Consider the following 26549-nt stretch of genomic DNA (forward strand, 5'->3'; position numbering starts at 1 on the left):
TCAAGCTACCCTATCCTTGCCATCAGTATGCACGCGGAGGTGGTGCTGCAACATGTGTACCACATCCGACGTGGCCTCCAATCTCGGAGGCCACAACAGTGGCCTCCGAGATAAAACTCAATGGCTGTGTGCCTGTCAGGAAAACCAAGGGCCAATGTTGTGGCCTCCGATCTCGGAGGCCACAACAGTGGCACATTGGCAGAGAGTTCTCCGTGCGGCACCTCGGCGGCGCCGCACGCAGTCTTGGAAGCCATGGCGGCATCACTCTCTTTTCTTGCACAGTTCTCCATGCGGCATGCCCTGCTATTCGGATTATTTGGATAAATTTAAACCAACAGCCACTCAAGCTTTGCTGTCGATATTCGCGTGACCCGAGTTGACGTGAACATGGCATGACGCGCCGCTGCCACCCAAAGTTGAAAAGAGTCGGTAGTAGAGACATAAAGAGACATAAAAAAAGTAACTTAGTGGCTCGCGGTGCTCGTGTGGCTGATGCTGCAGCTGCAACGGCAAGTTCGTTGCAAAATGCCGGCATGCTGCCATAGTTTTCACTTCCAACCATCTAGAACGCTTCGCTATCGCATTCAGAATCCACTCGTGCCCCACTGATAGGAAAATATGCTACAAGCTCTCTCGGAAGAAAAATTGGCAGTGGATGTGGTCATAGCTTTGAAATAGCAGGTGATCGTAACCGATTGAGTGCTCTTTCCAAGCGGCTACAACGCCGCATTTCACTTTCTAGATGACGTTCTTAATGTAAACTTGCAGGTAGATGCTGAAAAATGCCGGGAACGGAAAGGAAGGGGCTTAAAATCCTATTTTCGGACCAAGTCGAATTACAACTGCCGATGGCAGCTACAGTGTCGCTAGTTTCTGCGCCTGTTGAAGGGCGAGTTGACATATTACGAACTACCCATATGACAACTACTTTTCATGCAAATAATAGAGTTTGTTATAGATGAGTTCGACTTTGGTGCATACGGTCACTTCCGTGCATTACTACTTCGTGTGCACCCTCTTTTTATCGTGACCTGGTTCGAAGTGTTTGTTGTAACAGTACGGCAATTTAGAAGACATTTGCTCTATCTGGAAGCAGCTTCAACAGGCAGGGTCGGAAAATCATAAAGGCGGTAAAATGTGGTTGTTCTAAATGATAGATCATTATATCTGTGATCGTTATAAGTGGGTTTGACTGTATTCAATTTAATAATTGAATCGTTCTAATGTCCGCTGTTTCATTTGGTGATATTTGGCTATTTATACATGCCTACTTGTTATGGTAAGCTTTGGTTAATGCTTTTGAATCATTGAATTGATGGTCATGCTGTCTCTTATGTATTGCATCCACTTTTTTTTTCTTTCTGCATTCCTTTATCTAAGTTGAAACTTCAGCAGAACTTCAGCTCACACATCAATTTTACTTAAATGTTTTACAGAGCATGCATAATTATATACATTTTTACTTGCTGGTGTTTATTGTTTGTTCTCTGTCGTCTCGTCTAGATCGGTGAACTACTGTCGCATCTTCACAGAGCTGGCTGAGTCTCTGCTCGACGACATGATCCAACATCCGGGACAGGTAAGCCTGGCGTTCGCCTGTCATTGTGAGATGTGTGCCGAAATGCAGTTGGACAAAATTAGTTGGTGCCTTGACTATTCTCATAGTGTCTGTCATGGAAGAAGTGTCACCTGTGCTCTGCTCAAAGGTTGTGGAAGCACAGAGGAAACTTACAGTGGTGATCCCTTGCTGAAAAAAAGCTCGAACTTCCAAATAATAAATACCGTATTTTTCCTATTTTAATGCGCCCCCAAATCCAGCTTGCACTCAGTGTAAAGTAAGAAAACAGTCTGCCTTCGAAAACAACACGCACTCAGTTTTATAACGAGAAGAGCCGTGTGTCTTAAATTTTTGTACTACAGTCAAACCTTGATATAATGTACTTCAATGTAACAAACTTCTCAATATAACAAAGTATTTAACTTTTCGTAACCTCTTGTCCATAAGCACCACAATGTAATGAAGTGTGTTTATATGAGACTTCAATGTAATAATTTTTCACTGCCACCACCAAAGGAATACCAAGACAATAAATGGTAACTTCCATGGACGGAGATGGTCAAATGACCGAATTGCAAGCGGCTGCTTGTGAACGCACCTCTCAGATAGCGTGCCGCGCAAGAAGGGTGACCGCCACGATGGAACAGTGTCATGTTCCGTATAAAGTGCGATAAGATCCCATCACGCACTGTGTGCTTTAGGTGCAAGTGAAAGGTTGCAAAGGCGAGACAAGAAAGATGGTGGCTTCACAAGTGCTGCCTTCCCGCTCAAGCAAAGAGATAGAGGGAGAGGGGAGTGACCTCACAGTAATGCGGCCAAGCGGTCCCAGTGCGGGACGACGCTGTCGTCAGAAGCACCGGCTGCGGGGAGCGAATGCTTCGTCTGCCTCTCACTCCAACGGATCACCGAAGCTCAAGATTACCCGGCCTCCAGTACCAAATGTGTGGGAAGATGGCTTACACGATGCCACTCCGTCTTGGCACGTGCAGTTTTTGCGCATGCAGCAGATTACCTACGAAGCGGGGCCGTGCCAGAAAGTGAGACGCGCGCCAACTTGACCCCCATGGTGCTGTCGGCCGCGGGGGCGGAGAGGACACGAAAGCATGGCACGATTTGCTCAATTCATACCGCCGACGTGAAGATACCGTCGTACCGCCTATGTGAAGATGTCGTTGTAGCACGAAATCGCATAATTCGTCACCGACTCCCGAATTTAACAAAATTAATAGTTTTCTCATTCAAATTCGCTTTTTTTCGATTGCCTGATAATACAGGAAATTTTGCAGCCTCTTTTCGTGTAAGAAAAATCAATCGGCGACTGTACTTATTTGCATAGAAGGTCGAATTTCAATATAACGAAGCAAATTGCAGATTTTACCGACTTCATTATATCGAGGTTTGACTGTCGTCAGAAAAAGATTAAATCGGCAGAGTTCACCTTGAGAGAGTGGATCTGGCATTTACAGATAGCTCTTTATTGTACATAGTATTAACCACACCATTTCGTCCTCCGGTCTGTCCACTACATTATACATTTCGTATTTCTTGAGTGACCCTGCAACGAATGGGATGATGGTCCATGCTTAAGCCAACCTCTTCACTTGCACATTCTTCAAAGCACGCAAGTGTCTGTAGCACTAAAAATGTGACCTGCTTCTGCTAACTTAGTACGTAAAAAATTTTTTATTTTGAATGAGCTTTTTTTTTTTTAAATGGAAGCGCCAAATGGCACCTCTGATGACAGTATTCATAATCCAAAAATTTTACGGGCTAGGGAAGCTGTATTTGTGAATGTACGGTGAGTTTTGGGGGTAAAAGAGGAAAAGTTCATAGTGGATAGCGGTGTGTTGCAAGACCTGTAGACCATTTATTGTAGGTTCATGTTTCTGGTCATGTGACATATACAGTCATGGCACTGGGAGCAGTTGTGTTTTACAAAAGAAATCTCGGGTTCCATGCTACACAAAGGGCTTTGGATCTACAGTTGAGCTTTCTTATAACAGTATTTAAGTGCTAAAAAAAATCCCATTGTTGTAACCAATAATTACTGGGCTAATGTTAATAGGGTTGCACAAGGAAAAGCAGCGGGGACAAACATTGAAACATTTTATTTAGACAGAAGCGCAGTCAAACCCACTTAATAGCATTGCCGGTTTTAGCAATAGTCGAATTTAACCACGGGCCGCTGCCCCATCATAAATATTGTGTGTCCTATGGTAAAATAAACCACTTACTACAGTGTTCTTAGGCCGCATTATTGGCTATAACAATTAAATCTGGCCACTGGGCCATGCGCCAAAAATACGGTGCTAACAAAAGTTTATTGAGAGAAAACACACAAAATTGAGCCATTGAGTTGCCACGTGCCATAGCTCTCTCTCTCTCTCTTTTTTTTGTTGTTACGGTGGTTAATCAACCATTAACCTGTGTATCAGCATCGAAACATGCACCTTCTGTGACATGAAGGTTGTTTTTGTAGGGTATCTGCGTATGGTGGGGGTGGAATGGGTGTTGGTCATGTGATGCATGGAATATATTGTATGTTTTCTTTCAATGAACTTCAGTTGTTAGTCAGTGTCGTATTGTGTCCCTTTCTATTCCTTTTGCCCGCGTCTGCCACGCTGTAGCTACTGTGGAAATGTCTCTTTTGATCGTAAATATTCTTATTGGTCATAACATAAAAAATAGGACATTTTGAGGATGAAAAAGGAAAAGGTACAAGCTGGAACGGCGGCAGAAGGTATACTGTTCTGCCCCAGTGTGATGAGCATGCAACAGTACTATTAGTATTTAGTCAACTTGGCCCTGTACAATGCACCTTGCACCATGTTCTTTGCAGGGTCTGGGCGATCCGCGTTGCTTGGACTTGCTGCTGACCTGTGTCGGGCACTACGACTACGAGGTGAGTGGCTGTTTGGTTGGACGATCACCAAATAGTTGCAGTAGTATTAGTAGCAGCAGTAATGGTTTATTTCATGTACTGTACAAAACAGGAGAACTGAGAGTAAGAGGCGGTCACCTCTTTCATTTGGACAAGTATCAACATCATCATGTCGCAAACAAATTAGCCACAAACTCTTATGGCTAAAGGACATAAAGTCTGCTACCTGAATGTACCAAATGAACAAAATACAGTCACATAATGCCAGAACTGGACACCAAAGAAGGATGTAAAATTAAGCTAGCTTGCTCTGCTGTGACCGCAAATTGATGACTTTTGCTGAGGATTGACATGCAAGCAGCTGACAAATGAAGGCACATGCTGCATGCTTTAGCATGTTGCATGTTTTCCTTGCATGTTTACCGTTTGCATGCTGCATGTTAGTGGTATGCTATGGCTTGCCCCATCTGACACGGTGGCCTTTGTAGATAACAAGGTGTCTGGCTATGTTGCAAACGCCAGGGGCAGCAACGTCCTGCGGCAGTCGTACTGCTTTGGTTATGCCTGCGATATTAGCAGGTTACTTTTCTGGAGTAGTTAATGGGTGACTGTAACTGTGGGTGAAGGCTCATGCATTAGTAAACAGCTGAAGCGCAAATACAGTTGGTGTTGTCAGGCTCGTTCCATTGACATACTTGCACCGTTTACCTTGTGACGTCTCATCTGGTGGAGGTGCCTGGCCAAGGCTGGTTGGCACGACCATGTATATTGATTAAAAAAGAATGCGTGCACGATCATGCACTGGCATACACTTAGGCTGTGATATTGTAGTGATACTTTTTCTCGTGCTATTCCTTTATTTGTGCTTTTTGCGCTTCCTAAGTGGTCAGAGTGATGCTAGGTTCATGTTATCACTGGAATCGGCCATTCATAGAGGTTGCATGATAAAAGTGGCATATAATCGATGGGAAGAAATCGCACATCGCGACCTAATTGTCTAAAAAAAAAATTCTTCATATATGGCACTATTGAAAAAACTTGTTGGCCATACAAGGCCATGATGGGCAAAAATACTGTGAAAGCTGTACTTTAAATGTTGCACTTGCATGTTGGCGCTTGCTAATGTTGCAGTGAAGCAATGATGTGGAAAACGTTGCACATTGTTGCAGTATGTGCTTGTGGCACCCAGTTTCGAAAATAGTTGCACATGGATACTTCATACAGTATAAATGTTTATGTGGAACCTGAAATGAGATGAATTTGCGCCTCGGCCTCCAGCGCAATTAGTTAAGCTGGTTTTGTCAGTCGTAGGTTCCCTTGCTGCGCTTCCTCTTTGTTTGTGCCCTCATGTCCTTTCTCTCCTTTCTCTCTCTCTTGTCACAAACTACCTCACTATGTAGGTGGCAGAGATCACATTCAACCTCTGGTATCGGCTCTCGGAAGCACTCTACAAAGAGAGCAACGATGCACTCAACGCGTTCTTCGGCCGGTACATCCAGATGCTCCTTGTTGCCCTTTGCCGGCATTGCCAGCTGGACCCAGACAAGGTGGGCATCACTTGGCGGCTCGACCTGATTTGGCGAGAACTTGACAGGCTGCCATTGCCTCTTGCTGCTTGGGGTGTGGTTTTCTGCGTGCTTCATTATTTGGCTACCTGTGGGAAATAGGGAATATCCACGGCCACCCGCATTCTCTTATTTTTTTAATCGGAATCGTGAACCACATACTACAGGTATGCCTTTTATTATTTTTAACGAGTGTCTCAAACTAGGCTAGCCAACTTGCGTGCACAGTTGACCTATAGTGGAGTAAGTCAGTTTGTCAGTGACACGCACGGTGGCATGCTTGGGCAACAGGCTTGTGAATTTGGCTGCAGTTTAAGCTTCGGCCTCAGCTCAGAGTGGACTATGCAGTTAGTTAGTCTCTAGTGAGCTTTCTAACAAAAGAGATTTCCATATGGTGGTGTGGTGCCTTATCGTTGGTGTGATCAGTTGTTCAAGGTCTCCTGTGTTTTGCTTCTGGTTGTAGTGCTCAACAAAAGTGCCTTGACTGGCTTGGAGTCACTAAAACGAGTGCAGTCTCTCTTTGCGAAGCAGAGTACAACCTCACAGGAGAGAGAGGTGCCGGCTGTGTATTAAATCGATGTCTACCAACCGGGAAAACTGGGAATTCTCAGGGATTTTGAATAGTCCGGACACACTCGGGCAAAACTCGGAGAATTCGTGCTTCTATCACGGAAAACTAGCTGTAATATTATTGAAAGGGAGCGAAAGTCGCGCTAATGCTGGCACGAGTAACAGAGAGGAATCATAACGAATTGTCTTTGACACCGTGTCGTCGGCTGGAGGAGTTGCCAGTGTACAGTCAATGACCGATTTTCCGGATGCCTGATCTTTGGGATGAGCCTGATAATTCGGACGGCTTCGCGGCACCATGGAATTCAATGCATAAGAATGTATGAAATTTCGGATGCAAGAACCTTTTGCCGCCCAATTTTTTCTACTTTTTGCCGTGACGTACCGCAGCTCCGAAATGGCATTAATCTGAGCCACCACTGCCGTCATTTTGATTATCTCGCCGCCTTGAACCGGCCATGCATATCCGCTGGCAGCTGCAGCCACCCCCACAGCAATGCTAAGCCTAGCTGCTTCCACGTCTGCTACTGTTAGCAATGGCGCCAACTCAGCCTCTGTAACTCTCGCCAATGGCTTCGAAGCTCAGAAAGCACGATGCATTGAATTATGCCAGCTTTCGAAAGTAAGCTATGCCTCAATACAGCATTGTAACGCGGTGAAGCTTAATAAGTGTGAAAAGAGGCAATTGTCACGGGACCCTGAATGTATTCCTTAATTATACACACGGACACCCGCCATCTCCTGTCCTAGTATGAGCACTGATATGGCTAATGTGTGCTGGCACAGGACCCTGAATGTATTCCTTAATTATACACATGGACACCCGCCATCTCCTGTCCCAGTATGAGCACTGATATGGCTAATATGTGTGCTGGCAGGCCTTGAGAGCTTTTTCGGATGTGCCTGTGGCGATTTGAGCCTTTAAGGGCAGTAAAATACATGCACTCATTTTTTCGAGCTGCCCAATTTTTCAGACGTTTTTGCGACTCCTAGGGAGTCCGAAAAATTGGACGTTGACTGCACAACTGACCAAGAGGATGCTTCAAATGGTCCCTCAGTCAAACACGCAGCGAAAGGAGGACGGGAACAGAAAGGACCAACGCATTGAGCTCAAGAAACAAAGTGTTGGTTGATGCCGAGATACTGGTGTCCCTTACCCAAACCAAAATAAACTCTTTAAAGCAGTGAAACACAACACTGAGGCGTTCTGGGCAGGTTAAGTGTGTGTCAGGACAGTTGCGGTTGACCTTCCAGCTGCTGAGAGAGAAACTTACTTGTGACAAAAGCTCGAGCCTCATACCAAGGAGCTTGCTATCAGTTGTTAGAAATAGCTCATCTTTGAAAATATTTGCTTCTGTAGGCTCTGTATGCATCTCTGTTTATTCATATTTGAAAATGTTTGGCTTGATTTGCAATGGGCTTTACCTTTTCTTTTTTGAAAATATTTGATTTGCTGTGTACTTTACTAGCCCCTCTCTTCTGTTTTCTTTTTGAATAAAATAAACACTACTCCTCACAATTCTAATTGGATTAATTTGCTGTTGTTGCTTTTTAAATTTTTTTAACATGCTTCCTAGAGAGTGACAGCATCGGGCGACACTGTGTCAGTCCGTCTTGACGTAAAACAAAGTTCTGTGTCACTCAGGGAATTTCGCAAAGGCACTCAGGGAAAACCTGGAAAATTCAGGGAATTTGGAAATTTCATCTTGGTAGACACTGTATTAACCAGAAAAAAGAAAAAAAAGGAAAACATAGAGCATTGACTGGGTGGCAGAATAAGCACACAGCAATGCAAACAGAGTCTGAATCGTCAAACGACGTGCTGTGATGAGTCTCCAATTTCTCTCCTCCTAATAGTACTACATCATGTCTATGGGGCTGAGCGGCAATGCGGCGAAGCGGTTTGAATAACTGAGCACGTCTGAATAATTGGGTGGAAACTACAGAGCAAACTTGGGTAGCTAATATTCTAGTTAAGGTTATGAGGAAGAAGTGGTGTCGGGCAGGTCACATAATGCGTAGAGCAGATAACAGATAGTCTACAGTTAGTTCAAGCGGATTTAGTGGTGCAAAAGCAGCTCAGGCTATGCTGCACCAGTCACAAGGTATTAAAAAAATCAGTAGTGAAGGTTGTTTACAGGAGTGAAAGAATACCACTATAAAGGGAACGTAGTTGGGGACTGCAGAGGATTAGGTGAAGGGCTGAGAAAGGAAAATATGCTGGCTTGAAATGGTGTCAGCTGTGATAACAGGGGTAATTGCAGATCGCTGTAGGGAGGTTTGTTTGGCATGGGACGTAAAATATGTTGATAGTAATCGTGACTCCGATGCAGGAAGGGGTGCCATCCGACAAGGACGACTTTGGTGACTTTCGGAATCGTGTTGCCGAGCTCATCAAGGATGTGGTCTATCTCGTGGGCTCTGCCAACTGCTTCCACCAGGTGAGCTGTTTTGTCTGGCAGTGACGTTTTCTGCGAGCTGCAGAGCTGAAACTTGGATGAATTTGTTGAGGTTCATACAGTAGTGCTGAGGTGTTTAAATCTAATGAGTTCTTAATAGTAATATTATTGTTGTCGTAGTAACTCACATTGGTGGCTCCATGGCCATAGCTATGGCTTTCTGCTGCCAAGTGTAAGCTCACATGTTTCAATTCCTGGCAAAAGTGGCCGCATTCTAATGGGCGTGGGATGCAAAATCGACAGGGTCGTGCAAATAGTTGCAAAGTTTGAATATTGTCAAATTAGTGCGTGAATATTCGAATCGAATTGAATATATTGCTGGCCGTGTGGGAGCAAAAATTGTTCTTAGCATTTGTTCCTATATAATCTTCGAATATTGGGGCGATTTTCTGCTGAATTTTGAGAAGATTTCTTGCTGCTAACGAAATTTCGCCTGTAAGGCACACTTGGCCACTAAGCAGCTAAGCTTAGTGTGAAAGCCAGCCTCTCAGTAGCTAGGGGCATGGGTTTGCAAACAGCGAGAGCTCGCGTTTTCTTTTTTTGTAGGGCCACCCCCAATTCTGAGCTTATTGTTTGACAGCTAGTGAGATGATGAGTGACAACTGGCATAGGCTCAGGTTGGTGAGGACAGCTAGTGGGAATTACTCAATTTTCCATGTTAACATGAGCCAAATGCATGATGTTTTACTATAACAGTTACTGGTCTAGTTTTTCGACATTGACAATGCAATTGTAATGTTACAACATAACAACTTAACCCAACTTGCTAACAAATGAATATGCATGTCATTGTTCGATATTCAATTGGATATTCGAAGCTAAGTATTCATATTCGATTTGTATTTCGAAAATTTCGATATTCGCACACCCCTAAAAATTATTCGTGTTTCTTAGATTCAGATGTATGTATAAGAACTTCAGATGTTAAAGGTTAACTTAATGTCACCCACTATGACGTCACTCGTAGCCTGCGTGTTGCCTTGGGACATTAAACGCTACAATTTTATTTAATTTGTATTGCTGTTGTTGTTATTGTTCAATGTTAGTCACATTTTTCCATTCCTCTTTTGTCACTGGCAGATGTTTGAGAACCTGAAAAACCAGGGTGCTTCGGCCACATGGGATGTCACCGAGGCCACCCTATTCGCCATGGCTGCCGTGGCAAAGAATGTTGTGCCGTAAGTGCTACTCAAGGCCATTTGTAGCTGCACTGAGGATCGTGGTCACTGTGTCTATCCTTCCCACCATGCTGTCATCAATTTCAAGTCATTGTAATCGCGCCATTAGACAGCTTTAGTTTAGCGCAACGGCGGGCTTAGCGGAGTAGTGGGATCGAAATGTGCATTTGTACGACCCGTAGTGCTTAGCGTACGCACGCTATTTCTCAGATTTAGTGTTACTGTCCTTGCATGGTTTACATAGACATGCAAACATAGGCCATAAGACATGGCGGCAGTCCTGGGCAGCCGCTTCGAACTGAATTTGGCATTGTATTTGTACAGTTAGCTTAGTTGGCAGCAGATGACTGTGTAAACGGCTTTCGCTGAGTCTCGGGCTGCTTCGACAACAGAGTATTTTGAATAACCTTCGAAAGCTTTTCAAGATTGTTTCTCATTTTCGAACGCATTGAGGCCTAACAATAAAAATTTCCAGCATACCTATCAGCGAAGTCAAGAACTGGGTGTGACAGCGTATTGGGCAATCTTGGAGGTCATGGATGGCAGACTTGTACCGATTTTGGTTCAGGTCGGCAGGCATGAAAAGTGCAAATACAATGTGCCACGAACCTGTCATTGCCTGACTATCCCACTTTTATGACGCACACACAAAGCTTGGCGAATGGATAAAATAACTTGTGTACACTATGCGCGGGAAATTTATAGCTTAATTGAATAGCGCCACACATGTAAACTATGCTATCACGCTATACTAAAACTCGCTTTCTGCAAAGTTCACGTACGGAGGGTAATGCTACAGGTGCCGACGGATTTTTGGGACTCCAAAAATTTTGATGGATATTCTGTACTTAATAAATGCACTGTTGGGGTTCCCACAGAGCTAAAGCACAGAGCTAACGCGACCGATTTTTCGGACGAATTTGGGCCCCAAAGTTTGACTTTCCAATCTAAATCACTCGTACCAAGCCACGCCACCCGATCTTGGAGACCACTATTTTGGATTTTCCGTTGGCTTGGCCAGGCTTGACTTCCAGTGGCCTGCTCTGTGGCATCAAAGATAGGGAGGCGTACACTATCTATGGAGAGCACCTGCCATCCTCCCGTCTCGGAGGCCATGCCTACTAGTGCAATGCCTTAGTGTGCGATCTCTGAAGTGGTTGAGTGGACATTCCTGCCATAATTACAGTTGAGGACTTTGCTAGACTTTGCTGGACTTTGCTTGCTGGACGACGACGTTGTATGCGTGCTGAGCTCACGGATGATGAAATTGTACGTCAAGTTGTCCCGCAGCCACAAGGACAATAACATTGATGATGACTGCCCGCAACTGCCAGCGGCGGAGATCGCCAGTGCGGTGAAGCACATTGTATACGGAGACGACATCACTCTTGCGCAAATCCAAGCAAATCTGGTCGCCTCCAAGCGTAGCATGAGGCAGGGCATTATTAGAGATATTTTTAAGAAGTCGCTTTAAACGCACTAAATTGTATTTTTCTTGGCTGAACAAATTTTTTGGACAGTTCAAATTTTTTGGACAGTTCAAATTTTTCGGACTATTTTTCAGTCCTCGCCAGATCTGGAAAAACAAGTCGGCGACTGTATTTGCCTGAACCCTGCCTTTATGCTTACGGTAAACTCACGAAATAAATCGGCAGATTTATATCGTCAAACTCTTGCCTTTGTTTCGAGGTGTCGACAAATTCGACTTCGCCCTGCCATCTGCTGGCCGCCTGGTTAGCTCAGATTGTAGAGCGGCTGCCCCAGAAAGACGGTGGTCCCGGGTTTGAGTCCCGGACCAGGACGAACTTTTCTTCAACTACGAGGCTTTTCTTTCGTGGAACCCGTATGGGTTTTCTTTGTAGCAATTGCTACGAACGGGTGGATGTCTAATTTTCAATTTATTATTAATGTTAAACTAAAGCTGTCTATTGTCGTCACCTCCTAATTCTCAGCTTTGGCCTCGTCATACAGTGAAGAGAGAGAAAACTTTGCCCACGGCTGCCACTTGAGATTGAACTCAAGTCTCTACAGCCATGTGCATTTGGGCGCAGGATGTGCTAATCGCTGCACTATTTATTTATTTATTTATTTATTTATTTATTTATTTATTTATATATACTGCAGCCCCTTTATGGGGCTATTGCAGGAGTGGGTTAGACAAAAAGAAGTCATACAAAACACAAGTAAACAATAACATATTAAAAATTCCCAAGAAGTAAGGCAGAGGACACAAATGAAACTCAAAACTACTATCTGCAGCTTTGGCACTCGACGATTTGTGCAGGGTTGTCTGCCCAACTCAGACGGTTGTATTGATGGCCTCAGCGTTTGCGCCTTATTGGCTCGATTCTAACAGGCCCTCTATTGTAAAGCACATGCAAGTTTATTTCAACCGGCTATCAATGGACCGGCACTTCTGCCGCTCACTGGTGCTTGTGGTGCCTGCAGTACAGCAAAGCATGGCCTCTGAGATTGGGAGTGGGATTACAGCTAAAACATGGTGGCCATGGCGTGTTTGCCGCTTCGTCACCATTTCTGACGCTTGGAGTCCACAGTGCTTCAAAGTCTCTTTCAAAGGCAATGGTTGCTATGGCGGGGATTTGGACATGTATCTATTGCAGTTTCGGTTTCGTACTCAATTCCAATGCGCACGCCATATTTTCGTGAACGTTTCCGGAAAGAACGTTTGTGCTAGAATTGAGTAAACACAGCAGATTAGAGGCCACAGCAGGCAGTAATGTAGCAGAGGACAACAGTGTTGTATGCATCGCAGAGTAGTTCTCAAGATGACAATGGTGTTCATTACGGGAGCCGGCTGCTGCTGCAGTAAATAAGTTCCGAGCCTGAGAGATAGAGAGAGAGAGAATAACATTTTATTGAGTGAAAAGGAAAGGGGTGTTGGGAGCGGGTGGATGGGTCCCGATTCCGAGACTCCACTGTCCAGAGCTACTCGCCGGGCTTGAGGAAGCGTTGAAGTGTGCTGATTCTTTTTGTCTATATATATATAGTGCGGCGTCCTGAGGAATGGCAGAAACGGTAGGGAGCGTACGGCTGCCGAGCTCCAGGTTTGGGAAGGGCCCAGCACCTCCACCAAATGTCAAGAGGCGTTATAGTTCAATGAATAAAACGCTTAGATTGCAGAGCGGCGCAGCGAGAGGACACAGACCTTGAGCAACACAGGCACAAGGCTTCCAACCACTCGTCGTCGTCGTCTTTCTCGAAGCAGTGCCTGCTGCTCGTTCTTTTCCAGTACAATTCATATATATATGTATTCATTCTTTCCCACTCGACAGGGAGGAGAACGACACAGTCCCCGAGGTGGTGGAGGCCATCTTGAAGCTGCCTGCCGAGTCGCACACAGCCGTGCGACACACCAGCATCCAGCTGCTGGGAGAACTGTGCGAGTGGATCGACAAGCACCCCCAGTACCTTGGTGCGTGCTCACCTGCTGCCCGTTTTCGAATGCATCCTGTTAGATGGGACGCTAAAGGGAAACGCTTAATCAGTGCAGCATTGCTTTGGAGCTCCATTTTTGTTGATTTCGCTATAATAGGTTGATTATTAGGAGAGAAAGTGAAAGCTGAAATTGCTTTTTCTTTCTTTTTCTTTTTCTTACGCCAAAACCCCAGCATCGGCATGCCAGTGTGACGTCACGGATTTCAAACTATTGTTTGTGTTCTTGGGCCGTTGTAACTGAGCGAAAGTTCTTTTTTTAAACTTGCTAAGTTCGATCTCTAGTTCCTGTAGAATACAACGCAGTTTTTGTTTACCAGTAAACAGCCAAACCCCAGACGCGTTCAAAATCCGTGACGTCCTGGCAAGCTGGTGCGGGAACTTCGAGGCAGTATCGTCACCGGTTCTTCATTCCTCTGGCTTACTGGGCCTCTTTTCACAGTAAGAGGGGCTTTCCTGGTAGTCTAGAAGGGTAACTTATGGATGCTACTCAAAATATCTTTCTCTCTAGTGTCCCTAAAGTTCTGTAGTCGTCCCTGAGTATACCAACTATGCCTCAAGGTGTTCATCAAACCTGGGCCTAGTTGCGAATGCAGTGTGTGGCATAAACCGACCATGGCAGGCTTTGCTCTTTTAATCGTAGGTGGTCTAGCTTTAATCGGGAGCCTTCAACTACGTTGTCCCTCATAACCCACTGTGTAGTTTCTGAGCTTTAAACCCCACAATATATATTTCACAGGGAAACCTCGTTACCATGAACAAAGCTTTCTAATTAACAAACATTTCAGAATCCCCTTGCTGACTGCTTATACTTCCAGTGTAAAAGTATTTCAGTACTACAAACTTCAGAATGCTGAACTTTTCACGATAACAATCATTATTCAGTTTTCGTGTCATCTTGAAAATGCTGCCTCGGTATTACGAATTCATATTCCGAAATCTTGGGATCCTTAGATTTTAGTGTATCCTTCACGGCGGCCCGAACAGTAGGCTTGAAGATGACACTATGCAGAAAGCGCACGCCACTGGACATGGGCTCGGAAAACCTGAGACTGTGCGGGAAAAGAAAAACGAGAGGAGACCTTTTTTTCTGTTTCGGAGGCCACTTCACATCACATTTTGTAAATGCATACTCCAACCAGACAAGTGTTGCCTAGCAACGGAGGCATCTCTTCCTACTTTCTGCACGCTGTGGCTCTTCTTTGTTTTGTGCTTATTTATGCTGCCAGTCGTGCCGTTATATGGGCAGGGAAATTTAACCTCCATGCTCGCGGGGAGGCCACGTGCCATGCCCTGTCCGGAAGAAGCAGGTGTCATTTACATCTGCTTGCGTTTTGGAATAGTTTGGGCTTTGGCTTCAAGCAAATCAGTTGCGGTGTCCAAGGCAAGGATGTGACACAAAAAAAAAAAGAGAGAGAGAGAAGAAAAGAAATAGTCCATGTGCCTTGCAGGTGAGATAAAACTTTCTTCTTGTCGACAGTTTTGTCGGTGTTGTGGTTTCTTTTGCAGACACCACTGTTACTCTATGGTACATTGGTGGTGCTTGCACTGACAGTTTGTTGGGCGTTATATGGTTAATTTTGAGGCTTTCAGTATAATGACGTTTCAGAAGAATGGCACAATTTGCCATGGTCCCCTGAAGTTCGTTATATCTATACAGTCTTTGGTATCAGGTGGCAAAGTAAAGTAATATCAAAGGTCAGGCTAATGCCCACAGCTTATTGCTAAGCGTGTTCGAATAGTGAAGTTTCCAAATCGAATATGAGTACCGTGAAAACCCTCATGTGATACGATGGTTTCTTCCAGCTACTAGAATCCCAAATTTCCGCCTCATACAATATGCGAATCCAAACCAAAATTTCAGCCAAAAATCAGGCTCGATGCTTTGGTTTCATTATTGCTGTATGGCTACCATCATCCTCATTGTGCTTTAGCTTACAGGAGGCGGCATCAATAGATGGCATAAGTTTGGCCGACATAACGGGCTGACATAGCAAGTGAGTGTCGCGCTTTTAACAAGTGTAATTGAGAGTTTGACGGAAGCCCGTCTGGTCAGGACGAAACAGGACAAAGAAAGATGTACACCAACCAAGTAAACTATTTTAAAAACAAGATGTTTTGGCAAACAACCATTGTGAGCAAGACTTCCGTAGGGAAGCCGAAATGTCTTGTTATTAAAAAAAAGTTTTATTTAGTCGGTGTACGTCTTTCTTTATCACGCTTTTAACAAGTGCAGCATTTTGTGCCCATTCTATGGCTACAGAAGTTGGCTATTTATGGGAAGAGCTGTTGGACAGGGAATGGTCTGAAGACATAGCTACCGAGGACAACAGTGATTGTAAAGCCTATAAAGGCCAGTGTAAAGAAACGTTTTCGTCGAGTTTGCCTCAGTCATGTTGTAGACCCTTTTCGCAGCAATCCTGTGGGCATTGCCATGTTCGATCAGTTCGATCATTGCCATGTTCGACCTGTCCAGCTGCCTTCGTGTTTTCAATGGATGTGCATCATACTGGTGCGGCCCAGCAAACCCCTGTTTTGCCAGATATCGTAGGTGGAGACGGACGGCCCGAAATGTTGGCTACCGCTTCAGAGGATGTGCAAGTGCTTTTGGAGCTCATTACGCTTAGTAAAGCATTACGCATTGCCCAAATGGTGCGAGCAGTGTATACAGTCGCCGACTGTTTTTTCGGACTCCAAAAATTCGGACATGCCCGATTATTCAGTCAGCTTCGCGGCACCGCCATTCTCCCCATAGACCATAATGTATAACAACTGCCGAAAGTTCGGACACCTTGCAACCTCTGGTCTGATTTTTCGGACACTCCTTGAGCCAACTTGATCGAGAGCACCATGCACCGACTCTGACCTGTGCATGGTTCGACTTGCTGAACGCCATTTTTGTTTTGAACGGAGCCTCCTTGCTGCCCCACGAAGTGGCGCTACTGGAAATCCCCGCATCGTTTCTGCCTGGTTCGGTAGAGTGGCTCTACAGCAGTTCTGGTTTCAGCCTAGTAAGCCACGTCAAGACAATCCAGCAGCTGATTTTGTTTCTTCGTGCATGACTCTGCGAGCAGGCCGCATTATTCGTTTGTGCGACTGGTGTCGGCACGGTGGTGTTTGCTTTGTGTGCTGTGTCGAGGTTTCGGTGATCCAACGCGGCATACGTAAACATCGCGTCAAGTGTCTAATGGCACCGTCAGTGCCCGCGCAGACTGCGCTGGGGAATGCCGGCAAGCGTGTGCCGGGAGGCCTAAGATTTGTTGCCTTCCCATGTGCTCCCTACTGACGCGGAAAATGTTCTGCCGAGACCTGCGCCGTGGTTGCATTGCGATTCCGGACACCGTCTCATTTGACAGTTTCACAGGTGCTGACATTGTTGTATTGACATGCGCAGAACTCGACAACGGCGAGATCATTCGTCAGGTTTCTGCTGCACCGCCGGACGATGACTCTGAGTCGGAAGATGACGCACCATGTGCTACGCTGCCGTCGCATGCGGAGCGTGTAGCAGTGACTGTGCTTTCAGCCGCCTATAGTGACCGTACGACCCTCTCTATGATTCAGGCTTATCTGATTGCGGGTAAACGGAACAGCGTGCAACGGCGCATTCGCGATTTCTTCAAGCCTACTGCCGAGCCCGAATAAGTGCGTGGAAATGAAGGAGTTCATTTTTTTTTTCCTAATCTGCTTTTTCGGACGGCTATTTATTTGGACATTTCCGCAGTCCCCGTGAGGTCAGAATAAACGGTCGGCGACTGTAGTATGTATATGGTGCTTGCACATCAAGAGGGCTAGAAATATATTCCAAGCTCTCCAAACTTTCCGATTTTGTAATAAATCAGGATCAGTGTCTTTAGGGGTCTAGAAAAATACTCAAAGCTCTCCAAACTTTCCGGTATTGTATTAAATCAGGATCAGCGTCTTTTGCTCTTCGGTCTTTGTTTTCCAAACACTTTGAAGCAGCTGCTTGTCATGTTTATCGCTCAGCAAGTTTGCTAGGTGTGGTCACTATCTGATTATTTGTTTTCTGCCTAATCGCTCGCAGGTGTACTGAGTTGCAATAAATTTGCTCTTGCTGCGTACCAGGCTTCGAACGTATATATTCTGTACCTTTTGATAGCTTGTAGCAATGACTTATTATTGGTAGTCACTTGCTTACTCTCTGGACCGTCGCAAAATGTTAGCTAAAGAGGTAACAGCGGACGCAGACTGAATGAAGAACAACAGGACACAGCACTAAACTACAACGGATACTTTATTGGAAGGAGTAACGCTTCTCAAGGCTAAAACAGCCAATGGGAAGACTATCAAAGCCAAACACCTCCCCAAAAATATAATAAAAAGAAATAAGACACTCATCATATTGCCCTCTGCCATTTACCATAGCGACATCCAAATATTCAATTCCCTTTTTTTCTTTTGAGAGCATCACTGAAGGCATGCTTACACAATTATCTTTATCAGGATGGATTTCATTTGCTTAAATCGCTTCACACGTCAGCTTGTCCTTCTCTTTCTTAATCACTGAACACTCCCCGTAGACCAGTTTAAATGTACCTCTGCAGTGTAATGACAGGCGGCCCGAAATGAGTCTTTCCAACCAGATTCTTGTGCTCCCTAAGCCTGTCGTTCGCACACCTACTCGCCTGTATACCTTTTCCTGCGCCCTTTCATATATTTTTGATATGTGGGCAATATAGTGGGTGCAAGTTCGCGTGTGAATTGGGTGTGCATGTGTGTGGGTAGCATGCGAGAATCTTACTATGCCAGGAAGCGGCACCACTCCCTTTGTCGCTATGTAAAGAGCAGTGCTCACTCTCGCCAACGTTTCGTCGTTGAAGTCTTCTCTTTGGAGATTAGCGATACAGCACTAATAGATGAGTGGACTTTTTCACTTGCATCGCGAAGGGCTGGCAGAACAGGCAGTCCTTGTGCAGCAGTGGTGCGGGAACTTGACCACACAGATTGATTCCATTCCACTCACCACTTTTGCAGCCAACTACAGCAGACGTTTTTCCCTCTACCGTCCTACATTTTGCAGCATGAATGAAACGGCATTATCGATCACCCGGTTTCATTTCCGGCAGCCGATTGCACAGTAGTAGGGCAGCAGCGGCAATGATTTCGCGTTCGTTGTCTTTTGTTTGAGGCAACGTGCAATGCGCCACCGAAAGCACCATCTCGTTCCTCTATAGCCAACTGCTCTGAAAAGGCGGATAAAATTGGATGTTGACTTTACCTGAGGATATGACCACCCCTTCTTTTGGTCATGTTCACCCTGGACTTCTTGACAATATTGCAGAAAAGCTACTGTGGTGCAAAAAGAAGAAAATTCTACAATGCGGGCCTGTCTTTTGTAACCACTCCACTGTGCTTGAATAACTCGGTGTCCATTTTCATTTTTGCAGATCCAGTGCTGACGTTCCTGCTGCAGGCTCTGCAGACGCAGAGCCTGGCGAGCGTGGCGGCGGCCTCCCTGCAGAATGTGTGCGCCACCTGCCGGTCCCAGATGGTGGCGCACTTCCCGGCGCTGCTGCACATTGTCAGCGCCGTAGACACGCTGAGCGTCTCGACCAGTGCCGCTCTGGGGCTGCTCAAAGGTGCGCATTGTCCACGCGTGTCTTTGGTGCGAGGACGAAGGTTTGGATGTGCAGCAAGCACATCCAAACTGCTGTCAATAAGAACGCACCAGAACTTAGAGGTCACTTTCATTACCACCGTGTGTTTACCTGCCCCGCTTGTCTGGTGTTTTCATCTGTTTCGCATTGTTCTGGCCAATCGGTTAGCTAGCAGAGCCTTGGGGTGCCATGACTGGCTCTTTATGGCGATGCTTGGCGGACACAGTCTTTTTGATTAGTCATCGCAGCAGTAGAAGCTTGGTAGCCATAACAGGTAGCCAGCTAGCTCCAGGGGGCATGAATGGAAGTCTATGCACCATAGCTTGCAGAAACATGCACCATCATATCTGGTGATGACCACAATAACTGTGACAAGTAACCATTATGGGAGAGTGGCAAATAATTGGGCGGTATGTACCAAGCCAGCCCCGAGCAGAACAGTACGCTCGGATGGAGTGTGCTATGCGTTTTCGCCCACCCTTTTTCACGTGTGCAAGGTTGCCAGCTCGCATCATTACATTTGGGTTGCTGGATTTTTGAGGGAATGCTGCTGGAATTCAACATTTCGGTCACTCAAGATTGTTAGGTTATCCTTCTCTATGATCCCCACGGCTTTTATGCTGTGCCATGAGGGGACTTGTTTGCAGAGAAAGATCGCGGCTAAAGCTATTAGCACTTCACAATTCAACAGTTTCAGTTCGGCTTGTGCCGCGAAACTGTCTAGCCGCTTACCGTATTTACACGATTGTAAGTCGACCCCTTTTTTAAAATTTGAAAGTCTGAAGTTGGGGGGTCGACTTACAATCGAAACCAAAACATGGCCCCGCCAAAAAAAAGCGATACCAACGAGAGCTACAACGTAGTTACAATTTTATGTTTGCTCTATGGTCCTACCCGTATCTTTTCACTATCCCGCGTGTTTGTTTGCTTTTCGGAAGGGGTTTTCAACATTTTTGAGAGTCTTACAGTGCATGCAATACTCATGGGGGGTGTCGATAGTTGATGGAAGCGCCGCTGTTCCCATTTGCGGCGGCACCCTTAGAACGGCGGCGCTTGCGGGGAGTATCGGTAGTTCATGGAAGAGCAGACACCGTTCGCGGGTCTCTCTTTCTCTGTTTAAAGGCCTTAAAGGCATTGGCATTGGTTTGACCAACTTTTTGACGCGCTCCACTTGACTGCCGGCTACGTGCTACTTCTATGCTTCCCCAGTTGTCATGAGTGCTGCAGGCCCACTAATCTTTCGGCACTCGTTCACAGCAGCGTTCAAGAGGGCTGCCATCCTTTACGCCGAAGAAACAAATCGCTGCGCTGCGGGCCGCAATTTCGATGTTTCTAAACGGGTGGTGCGAGAGTGGCTACTGCAGCGAAGCGAAATTTTCACCCTGTGGCGACAAGTGAGAAATTTCCCACGTGCCGAAGTCTGGACGCTTTCCGGAGCTGTAGACTAAGCTTGCGGCAGCGTCGCTGAAATGCGTGATCGATCCCTGCCAGTGAAGTGTGACGTGGTCATGAAACAAGCCCGGACCTTCGCCTTAATTTTAAGGTTCTGCTCCGCCGTGAGTACGAGTGGCTGGCGGCAGAAGACTGCGAAATTACGCCAACCGGACCTGTCAAAAGAGCCTCCCTGACGGCTGCGTGTGGTTGGGTGCATTTGGCGTGGGCTGCTGTTCTGCAAGATGTCCTGGTGCGGTCGTTTGCCAAATTTGAAATTTCGCTGGACCACGACGCGCTGTGGGACCGCAGCAACGATGACGATGGCAGCACTAGTGAAGACGAGTAGTCCAGTGACCATGTCAGCTACTAATAAATTTTCGTTATGGAATGCGCCCTCGGGGTTTTTTTTTTTCTTTTTCGGTCAAGCGATATGGGGGGGTCGACTTACATTCGAGTCGACTTACAATCGTGTAAATACGGTAGCTGTGCGTGCCATCATGTGAAGACGTGAAGCTCACCCCCCCATCTTTTTTTTTTCCGTCTCACTCGCTTGTCATTTTCAGATTGCTATAACTAACGGCATGGCTTGGCAGCATTGTAATAAGCAGTTTATTATACCATAGAAGGCATTATGCTTTGAAAAAGCAGGCATAGAAAACTCGTGCACAAGAGGAGCAGAAGGGACAACTCAAACGCCACTCGTTCCCAGCAGATTGTGTCACCTCACTCATCTCTCTATCATTCTGAATAATGTATAGAAGTTGACAGTGCCTCAGTTTTCCATTGCTAACACCTTTCTCTCGTAAGTGGTGTTGTTATAAATGGAACTATCTGCATCGTATTTGTATCCTTGGTGAAGTGGCGGTGGTGGCCTGCTTGCAGGTGCTGTCTTGGTTCTGGCCAAGATGAGTCCCGAACAGGTCACGGACGGCATGCGGCAATTGTGCAGGCTCCAGACGGAGCGTCTTACACGGGTGAGATTCCTGACCTGCAAGGTCGAGCTTCTTTCTTCTTTCTTTTGCGTGCATGCTTTTGCAGTAGGCAGGGTCAGCAAGGCTGTATCTCAGGCGTTCTCAACAGTGATGCCCACTTATCCCAGAAGTCAAGCCAGTTATAGCTGTCCCAGCTGTAAGTATGCTCAGTCATTACAAGGGAATGTGACGCTTATTATTTTTATGACCAGGATTGGGGGCCAAGGGGGGAGGTAAATTTTTTATTATTTATTTTTTCTATGACCATTCCACTATTTTGAATGGCACATACAATTTTGCACTTTAGACGCGATAACCAAACAAATGTGAGCCAGCAATGCAGCCTATCACAATTGGCAGGCTTGACTGGAACAACAAAATGCACTGCTTGCTGCTGGCAAAATGTGCATGAAGCGCGTGCCAGCGATACAAATGTGTATCAGCCAATAAGAGCGCTTCCTGTTTGCACGTGGCAGCAGTAACGAATCATGATGCTAGTTTTGCCTCTTCCTGCTCATTTCTTTTGCTTTTATTTGTGGGTGGTGAAATATGGTGCTGCGGCTCTCCGAGACTCCAATCTCTTTGCGACAGTACCAAGACGACGATGTTGCGCTAACAGAAAGTCGTGCAATCCGCAGTGCATTGGCGCTTCCCGAAGCCCGCTTTTCTACCGGATTTTTGTCGACAGTGCACTAGAAAAGTGTGATTTTCTCAACTTCTACTTAAAATTTCTTTCAATATTTCCCCTGCAACCTGCTGCAATAGCTTAGTGGGCATGGTGTTGTGCCGTCGAGCTAGAGTTTGTGGGTCTGATGGCGGCCTCGTTTCGGGTGGGGGGAGGGGGGGGGCAAAATGCAAATACGTGTATACATGAATGTACCCCAGTTGCTCAAAGTTTATCGGGAGTTGCCCACTACGACGTGCCCCATAATCAGATCGCGGTTCTTGCATGTAAAGCCCCAGTATTTAACGTGTTAAAGAAATATTTCTCCTCATGATAAAGAAACACCTGAGGATTGCAGAAAAAAAAAAGAAAAGAAAGGAATTGAAAATTTTGACCAAACAGACCATTATAATTGCTGAGTTCTCCCAAAGGGGTGGGTGGTCAACTGGAGCAGTGGTCAGCATTTCTCCCGCTGTCGTCCATGTGGAGAACCCTCGTCTCTACCTTACGCATTTTGGCTCACTTGTTTTCCCCCCGAGGCCTGTAGTGATGCAGATGTGTTCTGCAGGTCATGAATGCTGAAGAGACTAATGCCGAAGGAAGCCGATCTGAGCCAATCATCTATCTTGACAGGCTGGCAGCCATCTTCAGGTGAGCACTAATTACTAGCGTTTCTTAAAGTATGGCCTTGGTTATAGCTGCTGCTCTTGTCATTTCTGTCCGGTATTGTTGTTCTTGACGTCCTTTCTTGTTCTGAATCTTTATAATAACCAAGCCACACGGGCGATGGTAATGCTAATAACGTCGTGGACTTTGAGTTAATTCTGCCATTACAGTAGACTTCTGTTAATTTTACTCCAATTAGCTCATTTGACCTTTCATTTCATTTGGTACTGACCGAAGGTTCCTGTCGGCGCCCATGCATTTCTACGTGCCCAAACGTTGATTATTTCGGTCCTAAAATTGGCCTTTGCCGGATAATTTGAACTTGAACAGTCAGCATGCACATGTCTGACCTCAAGGGTGACCCCCCTTTAGTGGCAACGTCTGTCTCTGTAGAGCTTAGGGTGCAGTAATTGCATTGAAAACACGCAATCTCCCGTCAATGATGCCTAATTTTGGTCTGTCCTAGGAAGATTTTCAAGCAATAACAGTAGCTCACAAAGTCACAATGTTTACCTGATTCTGATGCACAGATTTTTCTTTGTTCTTCTTTTTTTTTCTTTTTTTTCCCCTTTTTTTTTTCCTCCAACAAGTTAATGTGAAAATTGCCTGTGCGGTGCAAATAGATCTGAAACCAAACCCACTTTCACGGCACTTGTATTCTTTACTGCACAACGCAGCTGTATAGCAACGAAGGACTTTAAAACAACGTGCAGCAAAACTGACTTGAAAAGTTCAGTGGCAGTGGTAAATGTAATAAAACTACGCTGATGACGGGGGAGGGTTCCTCTGTGCATATGCATGCTAATTATATGTATGCCGTCCTGCGTTGACCAATTTTGGCAAGCCAGCAGCACCCAACAGTGAACAAAGTCTGGGAGGAGTTTGCAAGGAAAGCTTTGCTTTAAAAAGCGCGACGGCTTTTAACGGACACGGCTGATGGCGGTCGCCGGCCCCTGCGTGCAGGAACACCAATGTGAACATCCCGTTGGGCCAGCCGCACCCGTGCCAGCCCGTGGTGGAGGAGGTCTGGCCGGTGCTGTCCCAAGCATGCCACCGGTACCAGGCCGACGAGAAGATCACCGAACAGTGCTGCCGCTGCATCCGGTTTGCGGTGCGCTGCATCGGCCGTCACTCTCACTCCCTGCTGCAGCCGCTCGTCACACAGGTACATGGCAACACTACAGCACAGACTCGTTCGTACGCTTTGGAGACGATGTTCGGAAAAAAAAACAACAACTGGGAAAACATACGGCCATTCTGAATAATTTGGCAAACTCTGCAGAGCCGACTTCATACCGTATTTACTTGCATAATGATCGCACTCGCCTAATGATTGCGCCCCTGAATTTTGTTGTCAAAATTCGATTTTTTTCTTTCCTGTGTATTGATCGTACCTGGACTTGCTGCAGCGATAAGTCGTGTGCCCCGTCTAGCTAATAATTGTTGCGCTTACCATCTGTCGAATGCTGTCGAATGCTATGCGAACGACTCTTCAAGATTTACCAAGCGGTCTGCATGCACCAAACATACTTAAGCAGATGCCCCCATTTCATTCCTTTCCATCACTTTCTGTACTTCCATGAAAAAAAGAAAGAGCTACAACCGAACTAGCCTTGGCTTCATTATTTGTAGGCTTTATAATGGTTGTGGTCCACAACAACAACAAAAAAGGAGCCTTTCCATTCTTCTCATCTGCGCTCGTGGGTACGCAACAAATTGCAAGCGGCAGCGATAGTAGCCACGTTTACACTGATATGTTAGAAGTGTACCCTATTCATATGCCGACGCATGTAGCAGAGCGAAGATATTCGCCCACCCTTAGCAGAAACATGCTGTGTCAGGATAGTAGTGAAGACAAATGCCGCAGTTTCCGCAGCATGCCTGCCATGTGTCTCTATGTCACTGGTACCTAAGCACGCCCATCTCTGTTTTTGTCCCCTCAAAGTGGACATGGCTACGTTATTACCGCACACTTGCTGATAGTGATGGTGTTATTGATTACTGATACAGAAGAAACTGTTTGAATGCACGTAATGTACTCGCGAGAAGAAAAAAATCACGTTCGGCGCACTCACCAGCCGGCATTTTTGTTTTGGTGTCCCGCACTGTTACAGCGGCAGCCGCCTGTTTGTTGACCTCTTGTTATCCCGCAGCAAATGCAGGATGAAAAACTTTTCTTTTTGCGGAAAATTTCACCAGCGTAATGATCACACTCGTCAATTTGCATCAATTTCTTTGACAGAAAAGTGCGATCATTATGCAAGTAAATACAGTAATACGAAATGGTGCGCCAGTTGCTGCGACACGAGCTTCCAGGGCAACGCACGAGAGTAGGCTAACCAGTCTGCCTGGTGGGGCTGGTAAAACGGTTGACGCACACCTGTGCACCACAATTGGGAAAACATCAACGAGGGGTTGTGGCTAGAGAACTTAATCGATGCTAAGAAACGGTCCGTATCTAACATTGTACAGTGGAACCCCGTTCATACGTTTTTCACCGGACCGAGGAAAAAAAACGTAACAGCCGGGAAAATGCAACAATGAGGAAAGCTCCGAAAATGAATGAAAAAAGTGCAGCTTCAACTATAGACAATTTATTTCCACCACAGTGCGCTTAGAACTTACAGAAGTCTAGAATGGTGGCTTGCCGTTTCTTTCGCTCGCTAGAAATCACCACACGTTTCTCAATTGCCTGGAAGGCCGCATTTCTGTCAGCGTCGCTGAGAGGTGCGACGTATGTGCGGGGGAGGTCCATAGCCGCGACGGCTTCTCCAAAGCTAGGATTTGGCAACTCCCCGGCATCATGTGGCTCGTGCTCCTCGTCGTCACCGTGCCACGGCAATGGCAACGGACAAAGGAATATCTGCGCGAAATTTTGCCCTCTTTGGCGTTATCATGCTAACGTGCTAACGTTTGTTTAGTATTGCTGCGGAGTGCGCGCGTCCGAGCAGCCCGGTTGCGCACAGCGCGGCGTGGTTTTGCAAGAAATATAAACAAGAGAGGAGAGCTGGCCCGATAGGCGGAGCAACGCCATGAGCAACGCCAACTTCCGGCTTCCCTTTAGCTATAGCTTCACAAAGAGTGACGTCAGGGCCTCTCCTGAGTTTCCTTCCTCCGTGAGTCGACCCGTCCAACAAACCATGCGGTGACCGTAATCACAGTGATGATAGTGAGAGCATTTTTCACAAATGGCCACCTAGTGGCGGCCTCTCGAACTGGCGTGCGGCTTCTTTCAGCCAGTTCCATAGCCAAGCCCATTCAAAACTCGTCAAAAGCCAAAATGGCGGTTGGAGCGCGTTGCCTACTTTAGCCCAGGCGGGTTCGGGTTGCGACGCATCATGCGGGAATGTTTTCACAGCTATTACATAACAGCGGGGTTCCTTATACATTGGATCCTATGGAAGCTATGCCGGGACCGGATGAAAACGACGTAGCAGCCGGAAAAACGCAGCAGTGAGGAACGTAACAGCGGGGTTCTACTGTATTCGTATCTAACATCCCAATTGACATTTATGTGACACACAGCTGCATT

The 26549-nt window shown here is 46.1% G+C and overlaps 1 protein-coding gene across 2 annotated transcripts in view; it reads left to right on the top strand.

The window, feature by feature from the left end:
• The window catches only part of Tnpo-SR (transportin 3), a 71544-nt gene that overhangs the window by 29046 nt on the left and 15949 nt on the right, over positions 1-26549 (top strand). For both annotated transcript variants that reach the window (XM_075673713.1, XM_075673714.1), the window contains exons 10-19: positions 1504-1579; positions 4398-4460; positions 5840-5986; positions 8908-9015; positions 10114-10211; positions 13505-13644; positions 19073-19264; positions 21599-21690; positions 22920-23002; positions 23981-24182. In XM_075673713.1, coding sequence (XP_075529828.1) covers positions 1504-1579; positions 4398-4460; positions 5840-5986; positions 8908-9015; positions 10114-10211; positions 13505-13644; positions 19073-19264; positions 21599-21690; positions 22920-23002; positions 23981-24182 — 1201 coding nt within the window. The remainder of the gene's footprint in view (positions 1-1503; positions 1580-4397; positions 4461-5839; positions 5987-8907; positions 9016-10113; positions 10212-13504; positions 13645-19072; positions 19265-21598; positions 21691-22919; positions 23003-23980; positions 24183-26549) is intronic.

The sequence above is a fragment of the Dermacentor variabilis genome, chromosome 11, assembly GCF_050947875.1.
Source record: "Dermacentor variabilis isolate Ectoservices chromosome 11, ASM5094787v1, whole genome shotgun sequence".
Lineage (NCBI taxonomy): Eukaryota > Metazoa > Arthropoda > Arachnida > Ixodida > Ixodidae > Dermacentor > Dermacentor variabilis.